The sequence below is a fragment of the Anser anser genome (assembly GCF_964211835.1).
Source record: "Anser anser genome assembly, chromosome: 1".
In the NCBI taxonomy this organism is placed as follows: domain Eukaryota; kingdom Metazoa; phylum Chordata; class Aves; order Anseriformes; family Anatidae; genus Anser; species Anser anser.
The window spans coordinates 79912427-79938299 of NC_139720.1; the positions used below are offsets into that span (position 1 = coordinate 79912427).

Here is a 25873-nt window from a genome sequence, read left to right on the forward strand (position 1 = left end):
TAGTCTGAGAGCCACTGGATGACAGCCTTTTTTTGTTTTGTGGCCAAGATGTGTAGATCTAGAACGACATAAGAAGCAGAAAGATACAGGATAGGTGTCATCTGACCTGATTTTTATCTGTCTAAAAGTTAGTTATCTAGACTAAGCTAGCTCTTCAGATTTTCAAGTCAAAGGGAAAAGAGAAGTACCTCCAGAGACCATTTCCTCCCACTTATTTTAGACAGCTGTCTTAAGACGGGATAAATTGCTCTCTGGAAATATCTGTCTCTGTCTGATACCTATTTAGAGAGTCTATATGAGGATCTTCAACAAAACTACTTGCTAAGAATAGGGTATAGCTGATTCTGGTTCTATACAAATACTTTACTCTCCCAAGGTATTTTCCTTTTATTGGAACACTCGAATGATAAGAGTGCCCCTCAAACAAGATATGTCCATATAGAAGAAAATATGTATATTCTCAGTTTCTGAAGTGGTGGTCTAATAATGTAGGAAGCAGTGAACTTGGTACAAATGTGGGCTTTTAGGAGGAATCCCATCAAGAAGATGGGAATTCAATATTCCAAGACATCAGGGATGCTCTATAATGCTTGAATTAGTCACAATAGAAAAAAACACTGAATTCCACACTTCCTGAATTTTACATTAATTTACTGAATATTTAAAGACTCTGTGCATTTGTGAATTTATGTAAATTTCATATCTCTACTCCCACTTATTTTGGAGATTTATTTAATTTATGCATGTTGCTGATGCCTTGCGAAGATCTGGGAGTGACTTCTCACCTTCATTCAATATCTCAGTCCCACTGCTGAAGCCTGTGTGCTGAAACAAAAGCAGGTTATAAAGGTCAAGGCATGTACAGTAAGTGCCTCCCAGTGGCATCTAAGCACATCCAACCACTGAAAATTCACAGCAGTTGAGGGAGTCCATTCACTAAAGTGCTCAGGCATGGCCCCTGTGGATGTATTCCTTCAGGCAACTTTTTTATACACGCAGACCACACAAGTAGGCTTCAAATATCTGCTTTAAAATTGAGAGTATGAACGTACCACAAAAGTGTTCCCTCAACATCCTTCAGCTCCCCAAATGTCTAAGAAAATATAAAAGCTCTGTAGAATTCTAAAGCTAAATTCAAGTAAATTGAATTTATTCAAAAATTCAAATAAATGTATTTTTGGTCAAATATATATATATATTTTTTTTTTTCTGGGAAAACACTATTTTCAATGGAATAATTTCTTTGGTTTTCCCTGTACAAGGCTTTTCCTTCTTCTAGGGCTATAGAGCCAAATATATGGATACTACTAGTCTTTGTTCATTTGTAAGCAACTGTCTCTAAAATCCTTTCTCCATGAAACGATGATTTATATAATTCAAATAGCACTTCCTGTCTCATGGTACCATGGGAAAAAACACCACCAGAAAGAAAGTTTGTATTACTCTTTCATGAATGTAAACTCTTCTTGGTATAACTCTTGTTGTTGTGTGTATGCATGTACACGTGTCCCAAGGAATATGCCCTTGAACCACCTATTTCTTCATTTTTCTTTTAAATATAAATTAAGTTCATACCTAAGCACATCAGTAAGAGAAATTTCTTAAACTTTTTAGAATGTTCATCACATAGGTTCCTATTTTCAGACTCTTTGCAAACATGCTAAAGTGAATAGATCAAAACTGAGTGGCACGTACAAGAATAAACCTTTTATAATGGTCAGTGTGGCTTTCCAGAAACAGGCATTTAAACCTGAAAAGTGAGTCGAGATAAGCAGATGCGTGCAGTAATTAAAGCCATCACAGTAAAGTGATACTTCAGCTTTTAAAAAGATAGTATATTTTTTCTTCTTCCCCTCTATCTTTTTTTTTTTTCATTTCAAAAGGAAAGGGTGCATTTATTTGTCTTAAGGTGGCACTTAAACTGCCACTTGACTCGTTTTTCTCTGATACAGAGAGAATGATTTGAAACAAAATTTTAAATGCTTACTATCAGGAGGGATTTGTTTGACTGGATTTTTTGCTTTCCATTTATTGTTATTCCTTTTCTGGGTCTGAATCTTCAACCTCATTCACCCTGATCAGAAACTATTATTGAACAAATTAATCTTACTGCAACTGTAGAATTGCAGCCCTGTATGTGGTGTTTCTATGATTTTCTACCTCCTCAAAGTTTATTTAGTGGTTATTTATTTAACTATTAAATAAATAAAAGCCCAAACAATGTTTTTTTATTTCAATGGTTTGCTTATTTTCTGTAGATAATGGAAATACCTATACGCGTACCTCAGTAGCTCACATAAATACATTTAAAAAAGTATGATCATCTCTGTAGTCAAAATCATGACCCTTGTAAAAAATATAATTTTAAATATAAAGTATATGTATAATATATTCTACAAATAGTTACGAGATGAAATATAAAAAAATGGATGGAGTGAGAAAGAAGACAGGCATACTAAACTCTTGTAATACCTAAGCAAGGGTTAAAAAACAATTAAACTGAGATCTACAGTTCTGGTTTCTAATCAGTTAAGATAAATATTATATATCAAATTCCATGTGCGCTCTCCTAATGAAGTCTTTTGATTACCTGCAGACAGATTTTCATAGCTGATTATTACAATGGGACTACTGAAGTTAAGATATTCTTAATGCGAAAGCAAGGGTAATACTCTAATGACACTGAGACTTCTCTCCTACAAAAACCAAGGCATAGCCATGGAAGGCTGCTGCACCTAATAGGGATACATGGGAGAAGTCACTTTACAGCTGAATTAATATTATAATGCTGTTGACATACACTGTTGAACAACTGCCATTTGGGTGAGCAATGTCTTCTCTCATCACCTTTAGCTGTTTTGTTAAGAGAAGCAAGGGTGATCACATGGAGTTAAGGCAGCTTTATACTCAGCCATTTTCTAACCCTGTTCAGTATTACTTTTTCATAGTACTATCTTCTGTGAACACAAAACAGTATTGGACAGAACTGGGACCACTGCTTTTGTATTTTCTTCTTTTCTCACAGTTTTTATTTTTTTTTAATTTTCCTGTTTTCCAAAAGCAGCAATATAAAAGTGGGGAAAAATATAAAATGCAAGAAAAACTTCAAAATATCTTATTGGGAAATAATACTTTACCTCAGATTTTCGTTTAAGGAAATCAAAGCTGGAAGAAGAATTTCACAGAATCACAGAATCACAGAATCGTCTAGGTTGGAAGAGACCTCCAAGATCATCTAGTCCAACCTCTGTCCTAACACTAACAAGACCTCCACTAAATCATATCACTAAGGGCTACATCTAAACGTCTTTTAAAGACCTCCAGGGATGGCGACTCAACCACCTCCCTGAGCAGTCCATTCCAATGCCTAACAACCCTTTCAGTAAAGAAGTTCTTCCTAACATCCAACCTAAACCTCCCCTGGCACAACTTTAGCCCATTCCCCCTTGTCCTGTCACCAGGCATGTGGGAGAATAGACCAACCCCCACCTCTCTACAGCCTCCTTTAAGGTACCTATAGAGAACAATAAGGTCACCCCTGAGCCTCCTCTTCTCCAGGCTAAACAACCCCAGCTCCCTCAGCTGCTCCTCGTAAGACTTGTTCTCCAGACCCCTCACCAGCTTCGTTGCCCTTCTCTGGACTCTCTCTTGAGCACTTCCATGTCCTTCTTGTACAGAGGGGCCCAAAACTGAACGCAGTACTCGAGGTGCGGCCTCACCAGAGCCGAGTACAGGGGGACAATCACCTCCCTAGACCTGCTGGCCAGACTGCTTCTTATACAGGCCAGGATGCTGTTGGCCTTCTTGGCCACCTGAGCACACTGCTGGCTCATATTCAGCCGACTATCAACCAATACTCCCAGGTCTTTCTCTGCCAGGCAGCTTTCCAGCCAGTCATCTCCCAGCCTGTAGCTCTGCTTGGGGTTGTTGCGCCCCAGGTGCAGGACCCGGCACTTGGCCTTGTTGAACTTCATACAGTTGACCTCAGCCCATCGGTCCAGCCTATCCAGATCCTCCTGCAGAGCCTTCCTTCCCTCGAGCAGATTGACACACGCACCTAACTTGGTGTCATCTGCAAACAGTTTCTACTTTTATTTAAACTGTATAAGCAAAATCTCAGTACAGACAGCCATCATATGTGATTTTTTGGAGATCATGAAGAAAGGACAGAAAGCAGGGCTATAGTTCTTGTGAAATATATGTTTTCTGAGGGATAATGAGAATTTTCTCATACTGGAAGCAAGCTAATAGATTTTTACTTGAGAAATTTTCTAGTGTGTGAGAACTGAGAAGACATGCTATCAATAATTTACCATTGTGTATTTTTCTTCTAAGAAAAAAACAGGGAAAAATGCCTCATCTCATGCTCTGGTGCAGCACTGAGCAGGATGGGGTTCTCAGTTACCAGAGGTCTGTAAGCCATCAACAGACGGTCTACAGAATGACCATAAAAATTAACTGTTTAAGGCCTAGATGGCCTAAAAGCTAGTTATATTAGTGATATTTCAAATTAAAATGTTTTTCAGTACAGTAGTATACTTCTAAGTATGTGAGACCTTGCTGGTCTGCTAATTCTCCACTTCCAGCTGCCTAACCTTGAAAGGCATATGTTAGTTCAGAAGGATTTTTCAGGAAAGCTTTGTGCTCCCCCAGCTAGAAGAAAGCTGAGAAACACTGTCCTAGGAGGATGTGTTCAAAGCCAGGAGTTCAATAATACCAATCCCACCATCACCACATTTTGTAGACTTTGTGGGGTTTTCATGTGCATATGTAGTTATTCTTGTGAGGGAGGCAAACATGAATGTCCTCAAAAGACACACAGATGAGGTCACAGATGAAACCTGCTTCAGCACCAATAGTCAAATAACTCAAGTATCTCTCTGATGGTTCCCACATCTGGTGTCTACCTGCTTTGATTGCAGTCACTTGACCTGTTTTTCTTTTTCACAATAGCATTTCACTTGGTCAAACTACTCCTTGGTTTTGTAACATCCAGTAATCAGTAACTAGCAGCACTCAACCTGCAGTACAGCCACAGTGGCTGTGTGACCATGGGCAGCTTTCTAATCTTTCTCTTCTTCATGGTGAACCATCATGACTCAACAACAGTCCCAAAAGAAAGGATACCCCTAGTGAATATAGAAGTACCTAAGTATTAGGATTTTTGCCTCGTTCTAGAATTAACAGCGCACAAGTTATTCAGCATATATTTAAACTTACATACGTAGAAAAAAGATTCAGAAAGGCTGTTATACTAAGAAGAACCACTAAAGACCTGCAGCTGGAGATGTTGGAAAGAGTGAGGTTATGTCACTGTGCTTTAGAGGCAAGTACTTTATAGTGACTGGAAAGGGCTACACTTTCTTCCAAATAGTTCCAAGACAGCAAAAAGAAGCCAGGGATTATGCTTGTGCTGCTTTCCATCTAGCAACTCAGGGCTTAAACATCCTCTCAAGATGTGAGAAATACAGACTTGTTCCTGTTTTTCAGTCTGACCTCATGTCAATCTTTGCTTGGACAGTGCCTAAACTTGTAAATATGCACAGTTTTGTACACTTTTTAAGCCTGTGTTTTTCATATCTGGGTGAGTTCACTAACGTGCATCTGGAACTGGCAAAAGCAAAAAATCTGCAATTAAGTACACTTGGGTTAATTTTTAACAATTTAGAATAAAGGTTGAAGGTTAAGTGTATAATATCAGTCATTTCTTCTGAAAACCTTCTCAAAACTGTAAGTATAAAATTGTTTTGCCCTGAGAATCTTTTCTTTTGTCTCAATCCAACATTAGGATATTTGCATTTGAGTAACAGTTTGAACTGTGTTTAGCAAAACACGATTTTAAAGTACTTTTTGCAACTAGAAAGATAAATTAGTTAAAAGTTCTGACAGATACTATATTTGCTAATAATTAGTTAGCTTGTGACTTTTAATCCTGTTTGTAAACAAAACATGGACTTACCAGTTTAATCATATGACTAAACTGAGCCAAATGGAAGATGCATTTTAAACTGGAAATAGGATGTTCCCTTGGCATCAGGGAAGGCAATTTGCAGAATATTGCTTCCTAGAACTTTAAATCCAGATATTTGCACATCTTTTGTTCTACTTTTTGTTTATTTAGTAAGGTTATTTGTGGTTTAAAACTTTAACTTATTTATGGATATGTGTAGGACAGAGAGGTCCAAACACACGTCTCTCAGGTGTAGCATGTTTGCTGTTGTCAGCCACACAGAATATGCCTGCTCTGATCCATACAGGATATATATTTTTTTTTTTCTTTTTTTTTTTAGCCTAAATTACATCAGTCCTTCGTGCACCTAGTTCATAACTGTAGCCTGTACCTAAACTGTCCACATTGTGCTCTTTAGCTCTTTATGCACTGTGTAAATTGTTGTGGCATTTCTGCAAACTAACTGCTTAGCCTGCCATAAATGCATTCCAAACTTAGGCCAGAAGTGGAAGGAATAAGATCTTGAATATCCTTGTAGCATAAGCTGCCTCTCATCTTGCTGTTGGCTGAAGAGATACTGATGGATGTTCAACAAAGGACATATTTCCTTACAACTGTGCTGATTCTAGGAGGCAAGCTGTGTTCAGGGCAGGCCTGAGCAGCTTAGGTTAGGGCTTGAGACCATTGTCCCACAAATATTTGAGATGACATAACCTATCACCCAAGGTGACATAACATATCACCTGATGAGGCCCTGAGCAACCTGATCTAGTGGAAGGTGTCCCCGCCTGTGGAAGGGGGGTTGGAACTGGGTGACCTTTGAGGTCCCTTCGAACTCAAGCCATTCTATGATTCTATGATTCTATGATTCTATGATTCTATGATTCTATGATTCTATGATTCTATATCACTGGTGCTCTGATGGGCACTCTTCATCCTTTCCTACTCTGCTTTCACCCTCAGTTTCTCCTCTCTTCTCATGTTCTTGGTTTCACTTTCTTCCTGCTCTTTTCCTTATGTAGGTCTGACACATGTTTAGCCGCTTAGTGAGATGAATAAGTTCACTATATGAAAAGCAGTTTTTTGCTGTTAGATTTTTTTCTATTTAATGCACTAGTGGTTTACAGAAGAGTCCAGGAAAAAAAAAACAACATCAGGAATGCACAGAAGAGAGCACGTAGATGGGAGAAGGGAGGTAGAACACTGTTGGTTCAGCTTTAGTGATTGAAATTGTAGTCTGAGCTTTAAACTGGTTTTAAAGTGTGGTGTAAACACACCTGAACTGGACAATTTACACACCTACATCTCTTTGATAGGCTATAAGTCTGTGTTTCTTTATTGCTCTCTACAACTGCCTGAAAGGAAGTTGTGGGGAGCCACTGGTCTGCCTCTTCTCACAGATAACTAGTGATAGGACTAGAGGGAATGACCTCAAGTTACGCCAGGGGAGGTTCAGGTTGGAAATTAGGAGACATTTCTTCTCAGAAAGAGTAGTCAGGTATTGGAACAGGTTTCCCAGGGAAGTGGTGGAGTCACCATCCCTGGGCGTGTTCAAGGAAAGGTTGGGCCTGCTGCTTAGGGCATGGTTTAGTGGGTGACGTTGGTAGTAGGGTAGTGGTTGGACCAGATGATCTTGAAGGTCTTTTCCAACCCTAATGATTCTATGATTCATCAGTTCTGTTTGACCAAGTGTTACCACAAAAATATTTTGAAGTAGGAGAAAGCAACGTCAGGAACATAGCTGGAATTCATAATTCTGTCTATTTTGTTATTCAGTTCACAGTCTTAATCATATTCCCAGTCAAAAATGGATTGATATATATATATATATTCTGCAATAATTTATGCTTTGAAGGGAGATAATAGTAAAAACAAATATTCCCATTCTGTCTTCTGTAATCATATGAGGAGTAGTGTGATGTTTCTGATGCCCCAAGGAAAGGGAGTAACTCAGAAGCAGTAACTTTAGCACCAGAATCCAAACCTGTATAGCCAGATGATGTTCCTTGTATGCATTAGAGAAATGCAGGGTCTGGTACAGTAGGGGACAGAATCCTATTGCTAACTCCAAAGAGCAGAAGAGGACAAGTATATAGGATTGCATTCTTTGTTCTGCTACTCACCTTTTGGCATGTCAAATGGACTACAATCTTTATAATGCATATTAATATTAATCTAAGGCATAAAAGACTCCTTGGGATATGAGCTCTTATGCCAAATTGCAGAGAAAGTGCAAAATTGTGTAAGTGCATTTTAATACTGATGGCTGAACACAGCATGACTACACGTCCTTAAACAAACCAGAAATGCAATCTATTTATAGACCTGAGTCATTTGTCCAAGCTGCTGAACAACTACACTTAATTTTAAATTTATTATTTTCAGGAATGTTATGATAATGCATTCCTCTTTTAGAGACTGAAAATGTGGGGGTGGCTATAGAAAGAGTTAATGCCCATGATTTTGCCAGGAATCAAGTTAATGAAGAAATGCATTTGAGAGGATTAACATTGTTGTAGAAATCAGTGTGTGAAGAGATTGACTGGGAGGGTGTTGGGCTGAAGAACGTGAAAGGGCAATTCAGTCCTTTTGGCAGGCTTGTCAAGGATAGCTTGCTTCCCAGCCATGGCTCCATGAAGTGGGAAACACTGAGAAGAGCAAGTGCCACAAGATAGCACTTTGAAAAGGGTGACGAAAAGGGGGAAATGTACCTGTATCCATCCTGGCTGTAAGGTAGGGCTCTGACTTGCCCTGGTTTTCCTAGGCTTACTCCATCAGGCAGCAGGAAACTGTATTGAATAACTGGATTTAATGAAGACTTCATGGTAGTCCTTAGAGTTCTTAAACTGATGTTTTTTCTCTCCATTTAACTCTTCTGCATGGTAAGCCACAGATGCGTAGGGGCTTTTACAGGTCAGTATATTCCAAGTCTCTAGAATATATGTCTTCTTCTTTAAATATTTTTTGGGAAATATATAAGATGTGTGAGAAAGCAGGTGGCTTAGCAGTACCAGAATCTCTAACCACCCAGCTGAGATGGAGACAACTAGAAGTATTCAGACAAAGAAGGATTTTTTTTTGCATATGTTGAGGGGGAAAGTGGAATGGAGTCTGGTTTGTTTTGTTCAGAACTTAAGCTGGTCTGGTGGTTCGGGTTTTATTTTTTTCTATTTCTAATTTTAATGCAAAGAAACTAGGCTTTAATGCGATTTCTATTAAAATTTACAGTTACATTGATGCCAGTGGAAGAAGGGGTGGCTCAACAGAACATACAGAACAGAATTAAATGTCCTTTTGTGGTGGCAAGGACAGGCATAGTAATGAAGACTATAGTCTTCATATATATAGTCTTCATATAATGAATATAGTCTTCATATAATGAAGACTATAGTTCGGGGAACTATAGGCCTGTCAGTTTGACCTCAGTGCCAGGAAAGCTCATGGAGCAGATTATCTTGAGGGTCATCACGCGGCACTTGCAGGGCAAGCAGGCGATCAGGCCCAGTCAGCATGGGTTTATGAAAGGCAGGTCCTGCTTGACGAAGCTGATCTCCTTCTATGACAAAGTGACGCGCTTGGTGGATGAGGGAAAGGCTGTGGATGTGGTTTACCTTGACCTCAGTAAGGCTTTTGACACCGTTCCCCACAACATTCTCCTCAAGAAACTGGCTGCTCAGGGCTTGGACTGACGTACGCTTCGCTGGGTTAGAAACTGGCTGGATAGCCGGGCCCAGAGAGTTGTGGTGAATGGAGTCAAATCTGGTTGGAGGCCAGTCACTAGTGGTGTCCCCCAGGGCTCGGTACTGGGGCCGGTCCTCTTTAATATCTTTATCGATGATCTGGATGAGGGCGTCCAGTGCACCCTCAGTAAGTTTGCAGATGACACCAAGCTAAGTGCGTGTGTCGATCTGCTCGAGGGCAGGAAGGCTCTGCAGGAGGATCTGGATAGGCTGGAGCGATGGGCTGAGGTCAACTGTATGAAGTTCAACAAGGCCAAGTGCCGGGTCCTGCACCTGGGGCGCAACAACCCCAAGCAGAGCTACAGGCTGGGAGATGACTGGCTGGAAAGCTGCCTGGCCGAGAAGGACCTGGGAGTATTGGTTGATAGTCGGCTGAATATGAGCCAGCAGTGTGCCCAGGTGGCCAAGAAGGCCAACAGCATCCTGGCTTGCATAAGAAGCAGTGTGGCCAACAGGTCTAGGGAAGTGATTGTGCCCCTGTACTTGGCTCTGGTGAGGCCGCACCTTGAGTACTGTGTTCAGTTTTGGGCCCCTCGCTACAGGAAGGACATGGAGGTGCTCGAGCGAGTCCAGAGAAGGGCGACCAAGCTGGTGAGGGGTCTGGAGAACAAGTCTTATGAGGAGCGGCTGAGGGAGCTGGGCTTGTTCAGCCTGGAGAAGAGGAGGCTCAGGGGCGACCTTATCGCTCTCTACAGTTACCTTAAAGGAGGCTGTAGAGAGGTGGGGGTTGGTCTGTTCTCCCACGTGCATGGTGACAGGACGAGGAGGAATGGGCGAAAGTTGCGACAGGGGAGTTTTAGGTTGGATGTTAGGAAGTACTTCTTTACCGAAAGGGTTATTAAGCATTGGAACGGGCTGCCCAGGGAGGTGGTGGAGTCACCATCCCTGGAGGTCTTTAAAAGACGTTTAGATGTAGAGCTTAGCGATATGGTTTAGTGGAGTACTTAGTGTTAGGTCGGAGATTGGACTCGATGATCTTGAGGTCTCTTCCAACCTAGAAATCTGTGATACTGTGTGATACTGTGAAGACCATAGAGACAAGTATATGTCAGTCAGATATATAGGTAGGTCTTTGTAGTTCCACCTCCCACAGCGGGCAGTGCCAAATGCTTGTGAAGAAGACTGAAAAGCAGTATTACAGACAAACTAGCTTGCCTTACGAATGTGTCTTTTATCCATCTTTATGTACTGGTTGGCCTATGACCAGAGAATGAATGCTTTTTTTTTTTTTTTTTTTTTTTTTTTTTTTTTTTTCCACCATTTTAATCCAGTCTCATGCATCTGTCTCAGTGCTTTCTGCGTACTTTTACCTTCCTTCAGGTCTCATCCTGCTGAATTCCTCACTACCAGCAGTGGGACAGTGATGAGATTACACTGCTGACACTGTTGAGAGATACCACCTGATGAGAAAAAACTAGCTGTTATGTTCTTGATAATTGTATGTCAAATTTTATCAATTAGAAAAAAATATACATAGGCTTGTAGGTTTTGTTGGAATCCAGTTTTGTTAGAATCCATTTTGTAATTATTTAAGGAAGATGCTCAAATATCAAATATCTTAGAAGGAATGGGATTTCTTTTGCAAACATGGTACAAATTTTTTTCTGTTTTTCTTTTGTCTTTTTCAACACTGTAAAGGAATCATTAGACAGTTTCAGATATTGCAATCACTTCAGAAAGACAACATGAAAGAAGTTGAGAAACCACATGCAGAGGACAAATTCTGCGGTATTTCCAGGCTTAAGGTACAGAAATATTTTAGCAATTTTTTATGAATGCAACCAAAATTGTTTGCACTTACAGTCATTCAGTAGGAGTTAAAATCTAGACTAAAAGAATGAACAGTCTGCTTCTTTCCTTATCTGTAATGCCTTAACCATTGAGGTCAAGAAAATTTGTAACCAAACATATGTTGCTTTTTATGTCCCTGAACTTTATGTTGTGTGCTGTGTTGGAGGTATGCTTGACTGCTGCTTTGAATCTCCACCCCTGATCTTCTGTAATGCCTCTAGGCTTTACTTTCTGTAATCCCCCTATTCCTTTATAAAACCGTGAAATGAGCCAGTTGTGACATGAAAGTAAAAAACTGGCTGTTGATATATCCCACACTATTTTAGTAGTCAAAAAGCTCTATAAAAAGATATAAAATAGCTTGTTTTAATAGGAAGTCAAAGCTCAAATACATTACTGATGCTTTTTAGCATTTGCAGTAGATGCATTTAAAAATACTATTCATTTTATTTCATAAATAATGTTTATGAATAACCCTTAAGTTAAAAGGACTTGAATACTACTGCATATATTCTTTTTTTTCCCCACTGTCAATTACTACCAGGTTACTGTAAAAAAGAGAACACATTATTTACTGTTTATGTTTGAAATGGTCTCATGACCTCTACTGAGAAAGGATAGCAGCTACTCAACCAAATAATTCTATCAAAGGCAACGATCTTAATCCTGCAAGAATTCTGTCATTCAGATGAGCAAAGAGTGTGAAGATCCTTGCATCCAGCACACCGGTCTTTTTCCTTCTGACTGCAGACGTTGTGCAGTCCTGCAGATGGCAACCTTGCAGCAGGCACACGGTGGGAGAGGTTGTGCTGTACCTGTCTTGACTGGGGAAGGGGGGTTTAAGGTTTCTGAAGACAATGTTGGTGACTCGGAGCAGGAGAAGAACAAAATCTTTCCTCATTTTTTTGGTTTAGTGAAGCCATAAGTCTGTGCACAAAGATAGCTGATGGGATTTGAACATTTCTATTTGCATTCTATTCGCATGTCAGAGTATTGGGACTATTAAATTGTTTAACCCAGAAGCACACTTTTGGTGGATAAACAACATTGTAAATTCCTAAATATATAATTTTGAATTCTTCACATATTCTTCTCTTTCCTTCCTAGGTATTTCTGCTGGCGCTATCACTTGCATTTGTTGGTAAAACAATGTCTGGTGCTTATATGAACAGCATGTACACACAGATAGAGAAACAATTTAATATTCCAGCTTCTTTAGTGGGGATCATTAATGGAAGCTTTGAAATTGGTAATCAATCGTTTTATTATTTGTTATTCCTTGAAATTATAAAATGTTGGCTGAGCATGTATTAGTGACTCTCCTGTCTGTATTAATCTGCCAATTGCTGTTTGTGACAGCAAAATGACCAATTTGTTCTACTGTCTCTGCTGGTACTTATATATTTAGTGTCTTGGAAACTAACAAGGCAAGTTAATTGAGGATGGTTAGGATTAAAGGCTGGTTCAGCTAATTTTTGCATTCTCTTACAATATGACAGAACAACTAACAAAACAGAAGTATATTATAAGCTTTTTAATCAACTAACAAAATAGAATGATTTTATCAACTCAGTTAGAATATAAGGTCATATTAGCACTTTTACAGTCATTTTAATCAGTGGCCTCAAAGTTGGTTGGAGTGGATTGTTTCCTTACTCAAACTCAGGAGTATTTTAAGTTTTCATACCTGTACAACTGTAAAGAAAGTTTCCAGTTCTACTGTTAGTGCCCCTCCTATCAGTAAGCTTTACTGCCAAATGACAGGTAATGTCTTGCTGTTGCCACAAAAGCCAAACAAAAGACTTTATAGCGTCAGATCCATATAAGTAGAGACCCTCAGGGGATGTGTGTAGGAGAGGCAAGGCTCTTTTCATCCCCTTCCCTGGTCTTCTATATCTGTATGTACAAGTAGAAGAAACTATTCATGACACCATGCTGCTGCGTGAATCATAGAATCAAAAAAAGACTGTATATCCAGAATATATTATTGCTTTTGATATGAAGGAGACTTTAAGAAACATTAAATAGCCAAGATTATTGATGTGGTATGTAAAAGGGTAATATTTTAAATAAATTATCCTTTCATACACCCTTTTCTATAGCAAATTGTGGCATTCTTATCTCCAAAGATGTAAAAGAGACCGTGAATAATCTTATTAATATTTAAAATGATTAAAAATCTATGCATGTGTCAGAGACAGGTTAATTAAGAGAACTGTACAAGTGTATGTCTTTAAGTGTCATTTAAGTTACTGGTTCAATGAAGTCTCTCTAGCAATCATACACACAAAAAGAAGATTCTATCTTCTTTCAGAGCATTATGCTCTCCAGTCATATACATGGTTTTGTTCTTTTGATAAAAAAAAAAATCATAAAATGAGTAGTTGTACAATTAATAAACCGTTACTGTTATGGGACCTGATTCCTAACATGAGGCTTGAGTTTTCTCTTAGCTGCACAACAGTAATGAGTATAGCAAATCAACTGATTCTGAAGTGAAAGTGGGGATGTTTTTTAGCTCATTTGTATTTTTAAATAGGACTAGATACAAAATCTATTGTTTTTATTCCTCTTTAACTATTACTGAAATTAATATCAATTTAATAAATTTAATAAATTTAACTCTTTTCTTGGTATTCATCTCATGTTTATCAATATTTTCCACACGTTGCAAAATAGAGTATCCTAGGAGAATAACTTCCCAAAGCAACTATTATGCTGTAGCTCTGGGTCTTGTCTGTATGTAAAGTGGTGAGAAATTTCTTCTCTACATAGGTGCAGTCAAAAGTTTCCTCTTCCACCACAATTTCTTTTTCATACTGCTTTCTATTCTTATGTATTTCCCATGTGGTGTAACTCTTCCAGAAGAAAACAACAATTAGAAAGGAATTACTGCATTGCTTAGCCAGTTCCTTGCCTAGTTACAGTTTTTACAAGAGAAGAAAAGTAACTGATGTTGAGCTAACAAGATACAAACAAAATTGCATTGGACTTCAAAATGTAAAATGTTGCCTTGGTTTGTAAACACGATTCATGTTCTTTTTGCAGGTAACTTGCTGCTGATAGCATTTGTGAGTTACTTTGGAGGAAAGCTTCACAGACCCAGAATAATTGCTTTGGGCTGCACAGTTATGTCATTCGGATGTCTTTTGATATCACTTCCTCATTTCCTAATTGGAAGGTGAGTGTTTTGGTGTATTGGGCCCCTGTGGCAAGGTTCTGGTAGTAGGGGGGCTGCACAACAGCAGCTGGGAGAGAAGATTGAGAAAATGTAGAGAACCAGCCCTGCATCCCTCAAGGTCAGTGCAGAAGGAGGGCAGGAGATGCTCCAGGCATGGAGCAGAAGTTCCCTGTGGCCTGTGGAAAGGCCCCTGGTTGAGCAGGCTGTCCCCCTGCAGCCCATGGGTCCCACACGGAGCAGATCTCCACACTGCAGCCCGTGGAGGAGCCCGTGGTGGAGCAGGTGGATGTGCCTGGAGGAGACTGCAGCCCATGGAGAGCCCCTGCAGAAGCAGGCCCCGGGCTGGAGCTGCAGCCCATGGAGAGGAGCCCACGCAGAAGCAGAGGGTCTGGGGGGAGCTGCCGCCTGTGGGGGACCCATGCTGGAGCAGTTTGCTCCTGATGGATGGACCCCATGGTACAGACCCATGTTGGAGCAGTTCTTGAAGAGCTGCTGTCTGTGGAAAGCCCACGCAGGCTCAGTTCGGGAAGGATGACATCCCGTGGGAGGGACCCCACGTGGAGCAGGGGCAGAGAGGGACCATGAAGGAGTGGCGGAGAGGAAGTGTTAGGGACTGACTGCAGCCTCCACTCCATGTTCCCCTGTGCTAGTCAGGGGAGGAAGTGGAAGAGGATGGATGGAGAGGAACGTGTTTTAGTTTGCTTTTAGTTCTGACTGCTTTAGTCTGCTAGTAACAGGCAATAAACTATATTAATCTTCCTATGCTGAGTCTGTTTTGCTTAAGACGTAATTGGTGATTTATCTATCTGTCCTAATCTCAACCCATGAGTTATTTTATCATCATATTTTCTCTCACTGTGCTTTTGAGGAGGTGGAGTGAGAGAGTGGCATGGTGGAGATTAGCTAGACATTAGTGTGAAACCACCATATTTGGTTAGCTCACAGCAGCTTCTGTGATCCTTCCATTGCCTCCCACTGGAATAGGACTGCTTAATGAAAGAGATATTGCTGAACATGAGTATGGTAAGACAGCTGTACAGCAGCTTGTTTTGTTTTGCTTATGAGATAGCTTCAAAAGTCAGTAATCATTCCCGTGGACAGTCACTCCTGTGCAGGGCACCTTTCCTTGTCTTGCCTTGCTGTGCCTTGCCTTTCTTCTTGTGCTACTTCTTGCATAGACTTTCTTAAGAAACAGTGGTCTGTGATACTGTCACATTATGCTACTACATCTTATCTGCTTGTAGGGGCAATACAAGATGACTTTTTAGATGGATTTTTCAGTGTCTTTGGTCTGGAGCCTGGATGACAGATCATATCTGATTGCTGTGTTGGCAAGGCCTTTACAGACCATAGTGATTCTTTAACCACTTTTTCACTATTTTTGCTTGGCTTAACAAAATAATAATTTAGGCTTGTCTGTATTCCAATCAGTGAGGATTTTTTTTTTTTGAGGAAAAAATCCTCTAATCTTGTTATGTCCAATGTGGTATGGCTCTGGCTCTGACAATCTTGGTGGTACCCTCTGCTTATGGTGTAAATTGGACTAGAATGTAAGAAGAATATGAGAGAAGATGTTATGAGGGGCTTCACTGGGGTATTTCATCAACTCCTGAAGCATCTGTTACACAATTATGGTGGATACTAGATACCTATCCCAACACTGTGTTGGTCCCTTGCTACAATTCTTTTCATCCTTCTTTGGTCTGTTACAAATGCTGAATTAACTTTTGAAGTGAATTTCCTTCTTGCTATAGCTGCACACCTTCTTTAAGGTAGCTTCATTACTGAAGAACAGATTTATGAGGTTGTTCTGATATATTTGCTCTTAATCTGTACATGTTTTACTTCGATTCAAACAGGTATCATATTGAAAGCAGCGTTTCACCATTGGAGAATTCTTCAGTCATGCCTCTGTGCTTTGTTAATCAAAGCTTGTTCTCTTTACCTGCAGAGGAACCATCAACAGGTATGACTCTTCCCATGTTTACTATTACTTTTTCCTCACTTTTTATAGTGTTTAAGTAAATAGAATTTTTTATTAGCATTTTTTTCCAGGGTTCTACTTTTGATTCATACATTTACAGGCATAAAAACTAGAGATCAGGAAATTTACATATCCTAGGGTGCATCAAGCACAGCATTACTGGCCAGTCAAGGGAAGTGATTGTTCAACTCTACTTTGCCGGTGCATCATCACCTCAAGTACTGTCTGCAGTTTTGGGCACCACAGTATAAAAAGAACATAAAGGAAAGGGAAAGACATGTGAGGAGCAGCTAAAGCCACTTGGTTTGTTCAGTCTAGAGAAGAGGAGACTGAGGGAAGACCTCATCACAACTTACAGCTGCCTCATGAGGAGGAGGGGGAAGGTGCTGATCTCTTCTCTCTGGTGATCAGAGATAGGACCTGAGGGCATGGCATGAAGCTGCATCAGGGAGGTTCAGCCTGGATGTTAGGAAAAGGTTCTTCACTGAGAGTATGGTCAGGCACTGGGACAGGCTCCCCAGGGCAGTGGTCATGGCACCGAGCCTGCCAGAGTTCAGGAAGTGTTTGGACAACACTCCCAGACATAGGGTCTGATTTTTGGGTGGTCCTGTGTGGACCCAGGAGTTGGACTTGATGATCCCTGTCGGTCCCTTCCAACTCAGGATATGCTATGATTCTATGATTATCTCTCTCTTTCCACATGTATATATTTTGCTGTACCACATGAGGAATAAAAGAATGAGAAACAGAGATAAAGCAAAAAAAATTAGCTCCCATGTCTCTTTAAAGAAAAGAGAAAATAACATAAACTATACTGAAATTTATCTGGGAGACTGAAACATGCCTGTGCACTAGCAATAGTATATGAAATAATATAATATATTATAAAAGTAACTAGTCTGAAGTCAGAAGAGTCAGAGACAAAAATTAAATAATCATGCACAAAATCCTCACGTTGAGGATGGGATTAATCTTCCTCAAAAGGAAGCCTTTAGTCTGAACTGTCTTTCTAGACTCCCTTGATAATTCATCAAAGGAAACTACAGAGTCTTTGCAGACAGTGTCCCTTGCTGTAAGGACATTCATGCTCTCTGTTGTAGGTTGGGTCAGATTACTTCCTGGATGAACCTACTGACTGTTGGAGGCTTAAGTGATTGGTAGGTGGCAAAAGTTAGGTGGAATGAATCTCACAGTTCATTGCTATATTTTGTGTTCCATCAATGTGTGCTGAAGCAGAATCCCACTGCTGTATTATTGTATGTACCCAGTGACATCAAACCACAGTGATATTGTACTGTTGCTTTCTGTCTCCACTTGGATGTGGCCTCCAAGTGTTCCAAGACTGCATGTCACTTTAGGCATAAATTTTTCCATCTTCACAAGGGTAAGTTAAGAAAAGGGTATGCCTAATAGCACTTGGTATTAATTTTTCATTTGAAGATTTCAAATGAAAATTTGAAAATTTAAATTATATAAAATATAAAGTTTTCTTCATTTTATAAATGCACAAAATAAAGTATAGGTAGGTAAAGCATTTTTTCTAAATTATACAGCCATTCACTGCCTATGTAGACCCTTGAAATCATAGGTCCTCATGTCTATAGCTATGCTTGGTTGACTTAGCTGTTTCCCTGTTAGTTTTTGGACAAGCAAAACTGTGATGTTCATATATACAAGCCCATCTCCTTTACAATGCAAAAACTGGTTTGAATTTGACCACACTTACATGAGGATTGCTTCACCCATGTTTGCTGACAGCAATCTGATATCAGTACAGACTTGGTCTCTAATCAGAGATGCTTTTATTTAGAAAGTCATCAGTCACTGTTAACAAAATCTGCTTTTCTTTATTAGCAAATTGGCACTGACAAGTATCAGTGTGACAAAGTGGACCATGGAAGACAGTGGAATCTTAAGAAAACTGTATGGGATGAAGAAATCCAAGTTTAGGGAGAGAAAGAAAACAACTAAGATCTCTTATCTGCTGATGTGGGACAAAAATGACTGTGGTGCAACACACTACTGAGTTATGCAGGAGGACAAACATGAAGAATGAGAGCTAGATCCCCAGATAGATTCAACAGGCTGGTCAGATACATTGCTATGGATCTTCATTTTGATTGTTTGGCTGTTTTATCTCCCCTGACAACAGCAGTTTTGATGAGGGAAATGAGCACAGGAAAGGACCTAGCTTATGCGGTGATTAGGCTCTCAGGTGGTAGGACAAGGTGTGGAATGGAGAGGGAAGGGATTTAAATTCTGCTCCAGCAAGTGCAACAGCTTCTTTCAGTTCTGGAGCCTTTGCAATAATTTATTTCCATATTTTGTAAGACAGATATACCCATCAAAGTTTAACCTGTTAGTCAATTCTTTGTCTTCGTCTCTAGAACATAATTAGTAGTTAGAACTAAAACATTATTTCTGGTTTCTTATTCTATTTGCAGAGTGTGTAATGGAGTCTGGGTCCTTGCTGTGGATATTTGTGATGGCTGGAAACATAGTGCGAGGAATGGGTGAAACTCCCATCATGCCTTTAGGCATTTCATATTTGGAGGATTTTGCCAAAACAGAGAATTCACCTTTCTACCTGGGTAAACCTATCCTATCATGCTAACCAAACTAACGTGAAAATTAAAAACTAACATGAAAATTAACAAAAGTGATGAAGAGAGAAGAAAGGAGCTACTGCCTTAATGAAATAATGATAGTGTAGAACTTGTAATTTAACTATTTGTTGAGGTGAATTTGTTGAAATGAAGCCATTTTTAGCCATAAATGTCTATTCAGTAAAGCTATCCTAACCTTTTATAACAATTTCAAGAAAATAATTATGTCTGGGTTCTGATTTTGTGTATTTTCTCCTTTTCATATTCTAGGTTGTCTACATACAGCAACAATAATTGGCCCCTTCATTGGTTTCTTGTTGGCATCATTCTGTGCAGAACTGTTTGTTGATCTGGAATCAGTAGATCCAGGTGCTGGATATATAAAATCTTTTTTATGTAAATTGGTAGGCATAATTGTATATTAACCAGCACTAAAATGCATTTCTTTGCTATTGTGAATATTCATTTTTGTTTGCTTGTTTTTTCTTTTAGAATGGAAAATCTGTATACAATATTTAACCCAATAAAAGGCCTGAGTTCACACATACATAAATGAATCTACATATAAATTATTTGATGAATGATTCTACCATCTGGCTTAACATAGGAAAGGGTTAGACTTAATTTAACACAAAATGCTGAAATTTACCAGAAAAAATAACAGTATTAAAAAAGAAGCCTGGAGAATATTTGTTCTCTTCTATCAGATTCATTTTAAGAATCTTTAAAATTCTTTTAATAAATTGCATGTCAGAGATGACTAGGAAAACACACAATGACAGCAAAAAATGTTTCTGAACTAATATGAGATGCCATTTGTTTGTTTGTTTATTTTAGGGGATGTAACTATAACAGCTACTGATACCCGCTGGGTTGGAGCATGGTGGCTGGGAATTTTGATTTGTGCAGCACTGAATCTTCTTGCAGGAGTACCTTTTTGGTTTTTGCCCAAGTCACTTGTGAAGGAAGGAGAAACCAATGAACCTGAGGAGACGTGTAAAAAGAGAGTAGTACTATTGCAAGAAAATGAAGAAAAGGAAGCCAAAGAGACCATGTATGAAATTGCTAAAAGTAAGTTATATCATGTTTTATTTCCTTCTTAGTTTTGTCCTTAAGGTGTATTTTTCTGTAATACAAGTGGGTCCAAGGCATGAAATGCATACTCTAGTTTTCTACTCTCTGTAGTACAAAGAATTTGGGCAAGGATTTAGAATGGTTTTTCACAGAGGCAGAAAGCTAATTTCATAGATTCAGGATCTGAATTCATCCCTTTCTCCCTCATGCATTTCAGGTGTATGTAGATCTGAAGCTTTTCTTCCTTACAGAAGATTAATGCACTGAAATCTGGTTAAGAATACTTTACTTCAGTGAGCTTTGGACGAGTTGCTTATACGTCACATTCACTGTGCAGAAAAGCAGAAAACCAGCACATCTCGTGCACTTCTTGAGTCCAACTTAAAGACCCAAAGGGAATAGTCAGATGCTTAACTAACTCATAAATATTTAATGCCCATTGAACAAGGATCTATTTGGCTTACATTTATTGATGTTGCTATTTGCAACATTCACATCTGTGTTTTTTTTCAGATCTATATACCTGGGAAGCTATACCTGTAGGAAGCTATTTTTTATCTTACTTCGTGTGTGTGTGTGTCTGTATGCTCTAGTTGAAACATAAGTTTATAAATTATGTAAAAAATGTCAAAGGTTATTTTCTTCAGAGTACTCTTATGATTCTGTATGTCCAGTCCAGGGCCCCTTGACAAGATCTTCATTTTCAGAAAGTAACTGCTAAGTACTATCTACCTCTCCATGGTGTTTAAAGCTGTCCTGAATATTCATCATACACAAAATGAGTACTCAGATCTTGGCTAATATTGCAGCTTTGTTTTGATAAGCACAGCTTATTTCTCTGCTGCCATATAGCCTCAAATGAATCCACGAATACAATACTGTTTTGGTGAGGAAAGGTTCCTAGCTCAGCCTGTGGATCCCTAGTACTCCTGAGTCCTTTCAGAGAGCCTCTTTTAACCATCATTTCCTTACCTGCATTGAAATGAATGTCTGCTCTCCCTGAATATCCTGAATTAAGAAGTCTTGTCATTTCAAGTTGAAAAAAAGGCATTTATAGTTCAAATTAATTTCTTATTCAGAAAGCTCTGATTATGCACTGCATGGCATATATAAATAAGACAGCCTGTTCATAGTGTCTCAGATATTTGACCCATTATTTGAAAGTCTTGCATACAGATCCACTTCTACTAAGATGTTTCCCTGTCTCTGGAAGATACATATTAGCACTAAATGGTGCCTGCTTTCAATGAAGTGTGATCATTGTTTTACAGAAATTTACGTTTTTCTGCAGTTTCTTGACAGTAGCTCATCACATTAATTAATAGAGAATGTTAGACAAAGAGAAGTTGTAATTTTTTTTGGTTCTTTTTCTAATGGTTCAGATCCTAACTTAATAGGCATTGCTCAGAGATAAGACCTGTGTAAATTAGCTTCTCAGAATTTTACTTGGCTGAAGACTGGAAGATGCAGACTTTGAGTGTATAGTGAGAATAACTGCAATCAACTCCCTCTTTGGGCATTTTCTTTCCCATTGCTAACAGTAGCAATAACCAAATCCCATCTCTGTGGCATGTAGTCACAGGTGTCTGGTGTGTTTGCATATCTTCCCCTTTGTACTCTCTTTGCCTGGCAGGTGCAGGAAAGGGATTTTGGTCAATACTTTGTCGCACAGGGTGAGGTAGAAAGGAGTAGGAATGGTGGGGAAGTAGCTGCTGCTGCAAATCTTTAAGTGCAAAGTTCAGTCACTGAACAGCTAAAATGTTTCCTGAAACTTTTACTATCAAATTAATACTGTGATTTTTATAAGCAGCAGCCTCATGTGTGTGAGTGTGTATGTGTGTGTGAATTGAATGAGGTTATCTCTGTGTAGAAGAACATGTTGGGGTAGCCTGGACTAAGCAAGTAATCTTTGACCTGTGGTGTCTGGCAAAGCACAAGAATTAGCCTGATCCAGTTAGGGACCACACTTGTTCCCTTCTTTCCCCTTCAGGGACACTGAGCAATGGATGATTCATTTAATAAAGCATTACACTAACTCATTACATTATTTCATTCCAGATTTCATCCCATTCCTCAAAGCTTTGTTTCACAACCCAGTTTATATGTTATTTATATGCATAACTGTGCTACAGTTCAGCGCCTTCAATGGCATGGTATCCTTCATGCCTAAATATTTGGAACAGCAATTTGGAAAATCTGCATCAGATGCCATCTTTTTAATCGGTACATTTGCTTCATTCTGTTCTACCTGTATTTATATATATATATATATGTTCATGTGTGCATGCGCACATATACATGTTAAGGTAAAATGCTTCTACAGATTCCACACTACAAAACAATTATAAATAATCCTGCATTTTCTGTTAAGGACTTTCTAATTTTCTGTGCAGAATTTAATAATCCCCTTCCCATCTTTGAACTGGCTCAGAAAGTTCAGCTGATGTCAAACTTGCACCATTCATCTCAAAGAGATTATGTTAATTTACACCAAGAGTGTGTGTGGGATCAATATTTATATTATCTTGATTTAAAAATATAAAGTAGAGAGTAGTAGAGAGTAGTAGTCATGGGCACTGTGTGAATCTTTGCCAAACCCAGTCTTCACTTATGGGTAGCTTTGATGGTCTTCTTCTTTATTTTAACATGGACATTTAACTTGTTTAAATAGGCATTTACAACTTACCAGTTATATGTGTTGGGTATTTTTTTGGAGGCTTATTCATGAAGAAATTCAAGATAAATATCTATCACGCTGCGCACATAGCATTTTGGGTATCTTTACTGGAATACCTTCTCTACTTCGCTGCCTATTGGACTGTCTGTGACACTTCACCAGTTGCTGGCCTAACAGTTTCCTATGAAGGGTAAGTTCTTTAAGGTGCAACCTGGAATGATTTTTCTTGTCAAGAATTAGCCAGGAACTCCACAGTTTTTCAAAACAAAAATAGGTACATTTTAGTTTCATTATCTAAGTTATCGAGACTTTAATTGTATGAAATAGTAGGTCAGGTCTTCCTTCTGTTGTTCCTGTTTTAAATAGTACAGTGTATTGAAAAAGATATCCACATCAAGACTCATACAATTCCACATCCATATTAATAATTTGACTAATATAATTATACACTCAATTATACAGCAGGTAAAAATAAGAAGTTGATCAAATCAGGCATATATGAATGAAGGAACTGGGGTTGTTTAGTCTGGAGAAGAGGTGGTTCAAGGGAGACCTTATTGTTCTCTGCAACTACTTGAAAGGAAGGTGTGGGGAGCTGGGGGTTGGCCTCTTCTCACAGGTAACTAGTGATAGGACTAGAGGGAATGGCCTCAAGTTGTGCCAGGGGAGGTTTAGGTTAGAAATTAGGAGACATTTCTTCTCAAAAAGTGCAGTCAGACATTGGAATGGGTTGTCCAGTAAGGTGGTGGCATCACAGTCCCTAGGGGTGTTCAAGGAAAGGTTGGATGTGGTGCTTAGGGACATGGTTTAGTGGGTGACATCGGTGGTAGGGGGACGGTTGGACCAAATGACCTTGAAGATCTTTTCCAATCTTAATGATTCTATGATGCTATGATTCCATGAATGCAGTTTCAGGACTACAGAGGGACAAAAATATTTTTTTAATTTAAGCTGGTTTACTGAAATTTGATTTCTATCAAGTTATCAGAAGATATTTTATCTACAGTTTCTTGATTTGAAGCCTGCCATTAATCATGGTGGCATGTGTCTGGAAAATGCACATGCGCTTATATATAACTCTTATGGATAATCAAGAACATGCATACCACAGATGAGAAAAATGCTGTTGGGTATGCATACCTACCTGTAAATAGATAACATAATATAGTGTAATGTAATATGATATAATGTTTGATATGTTATGATATAATAATTTAATATAATATGAGATATGATATAACATAACATAACATAACATATAATAACATAACATAACATAATATAATATGGAAAGATAGAAAGGCATGGTGCTGCAGCCAGAGTCCAGGATAGGAGCAAGTAGGATCCTGGATCAACCCTTGAGCTAGAATAGAATATTAAGCATTTCAAAAGGTTACTGGAGTTATTTCATTTCTGAAATAAATGAATAAACATTTTCTAAACGTATTTCAGAATAGAACAAGTTTCATATGCAGAAAGTACTGTACTTGCTGGCTGCAACAGGGACTGTGATTGCGCACTTAAAATCTGGGACCCGGTTTGTGGAAAGAATGGAATCACTTATGTGTCACCTTGTCTTGCTGGGTGTAAAGCCTCAAGAGGAACTGGAAAAAGTGTGGTAAAGCATACTTTCTATTGTGCTGTAGCTAGGAAATAGAGGAAGTGTGAAATAGCCATATCAATATAGGGAAATAAATATCCATACACGTACATTTAATTGGATTTGTAAGGTGATAAATAGTTGGAAAAATTCATTGAGTGGCATAAGAAATTCCAAACTGAATATAAAAATTAGGTCAAGTTTAAAGAATATAATGAAGAAGCCTCATTTTCTTCTTGTAATTGAAACAATCTTAAATACTCAAAATAGTGTGAGAAGTTATTTTCAAGATATTGCAAGTTGGAAACTTGAGTGCACAAGAACATTTCACTCAAAATGAAGTTCTATAGCATGGATTTAATCATCTCTTCTCCTATAGATTTAAACAAATAGCTAGGTATTATAGAACCTAGCTCCCTCCTAGTTTCTAACCCTACATACCACACCAGATGATGGGTGGACCTGGGCCTGCCAGACTGGTTGAGAGCCCACAGTGCAGTGCTGAATGTATGTAATGCTCAGGTGCCAAAGAGAGGGAGCTAGGTGCTAAAAGTATGAATTTCATGCTCAGTGTGTGAGTTTTGACAAGTCTGTGATTAAAACACTCTTTTGGCAGGTATTTGAAAATTGTACCTGTGTAGCAGCCTCAGAGTTTTCATATCAAAATGCCTCTGCAATTCTGGGCCAGTGTGACCGAGGAGAAAGCTGTGACAAGATGCTTCATTACTTTTTAATACTGCAATTAGTCTGCAGCTTCATTTTTTCCTTAGCAGCCATGCCTGGATACATGGTCTTAATAAGGTACAGTAAAATGTCCTTATGTTAGGAAACCTACTGGACTTTTTATTCTTAGGTCAGATACTTACAGGAATTAAAAAATGTGTTAGTTTGTGTATAAAAGGAGGAAGAAAAGAAAGCTCTTACATCATTTCTGCGCTGCGTTAAGGTTTAGTGTCGTGCTAAATTTAATCGGTTCTATAAACTGATGTTGCTTCTGGCTATCAGCTGTATCCTGAATTAATGTAGGACCACTGAGAAAACACACTGAGATACTGAGGGGTGTGTAATACCCATTTCTTTATTGACCACATCATCATGGTGCTGATTAAGCCAGAACTACCTTCTTACACTTTGTGCTAGCCTCAGCCCAAGTAGATGATACTGGGACAATAGCTTTTCCTTTTGTGATTTGACAGTCCAAGTTAAGGAATTTCAGTAAATGTCATCTAATGAGGATAACTAATTAGAGTGGTTTGGGCCTAATGTGATG

At 38.9% G+C, this 25873-nt stretch overlaps 1 protein-coding gene across 9 annotated transcripts in view; it reads left to right on the forward strand.

The window, feature by feature from the left end:
• LOC310892651 (solute carrier organic anion transporter family member 1A2-like) overlaps positions 1-25873 on the forward strand; it is a 53078-nt gene that overhangs the window by 24725 nt on the left and 2480 nt on the right. For 5 of the 9 annotated variants that reach the window (XR_014578290.1, XM_083820730.1, XM_083820723.1 and 2 more), the window contains 11 exons: positions 11329-11435; positions 12589-12730; positions 14530-14662; positions 16522-16628; positions 19091-19237; positions 19523-19621; positions 20090-20323; positions 22385-22549; positions 22998-23193; positions 24456-24621; positions 25220-25404. Coding sequence is in view for 8 of the 9 variants with exons in the window: in XM_083820730.1 (XP_083676856.1) it covers positions 11329-11435; positions 12589-12730; positions 14530-14662; positions 16522-16628; positions 19091-19237; positions 19523-19621; positions 20090-20323; positions 22385-22549; positions 22998-23193; positions 24456-24621; positions 25220-25404 (1681 nt within the window). In the remaining variant the exon portion in view is untranslated. Of the gene's footprint in view, positions 1-5680; positions 5731-8359; positions 8684-10262; positions 10282-11328; positions 11436-12588; positions 12731-14529; positions 14663-16521; positions 16629-19090; positions 19238-19522; positions 19622-20089; positions 20324-22384; positions 22550-22997; positions 23194-24455; positions 24622-25219; positions 25405-25873 lie in introns of those variants that run through there. The other 4 variants (XM_083820726.1, XM_083820727.1, XM_083820729.1 and 1 more) reach the window with 4 other exon arrangements.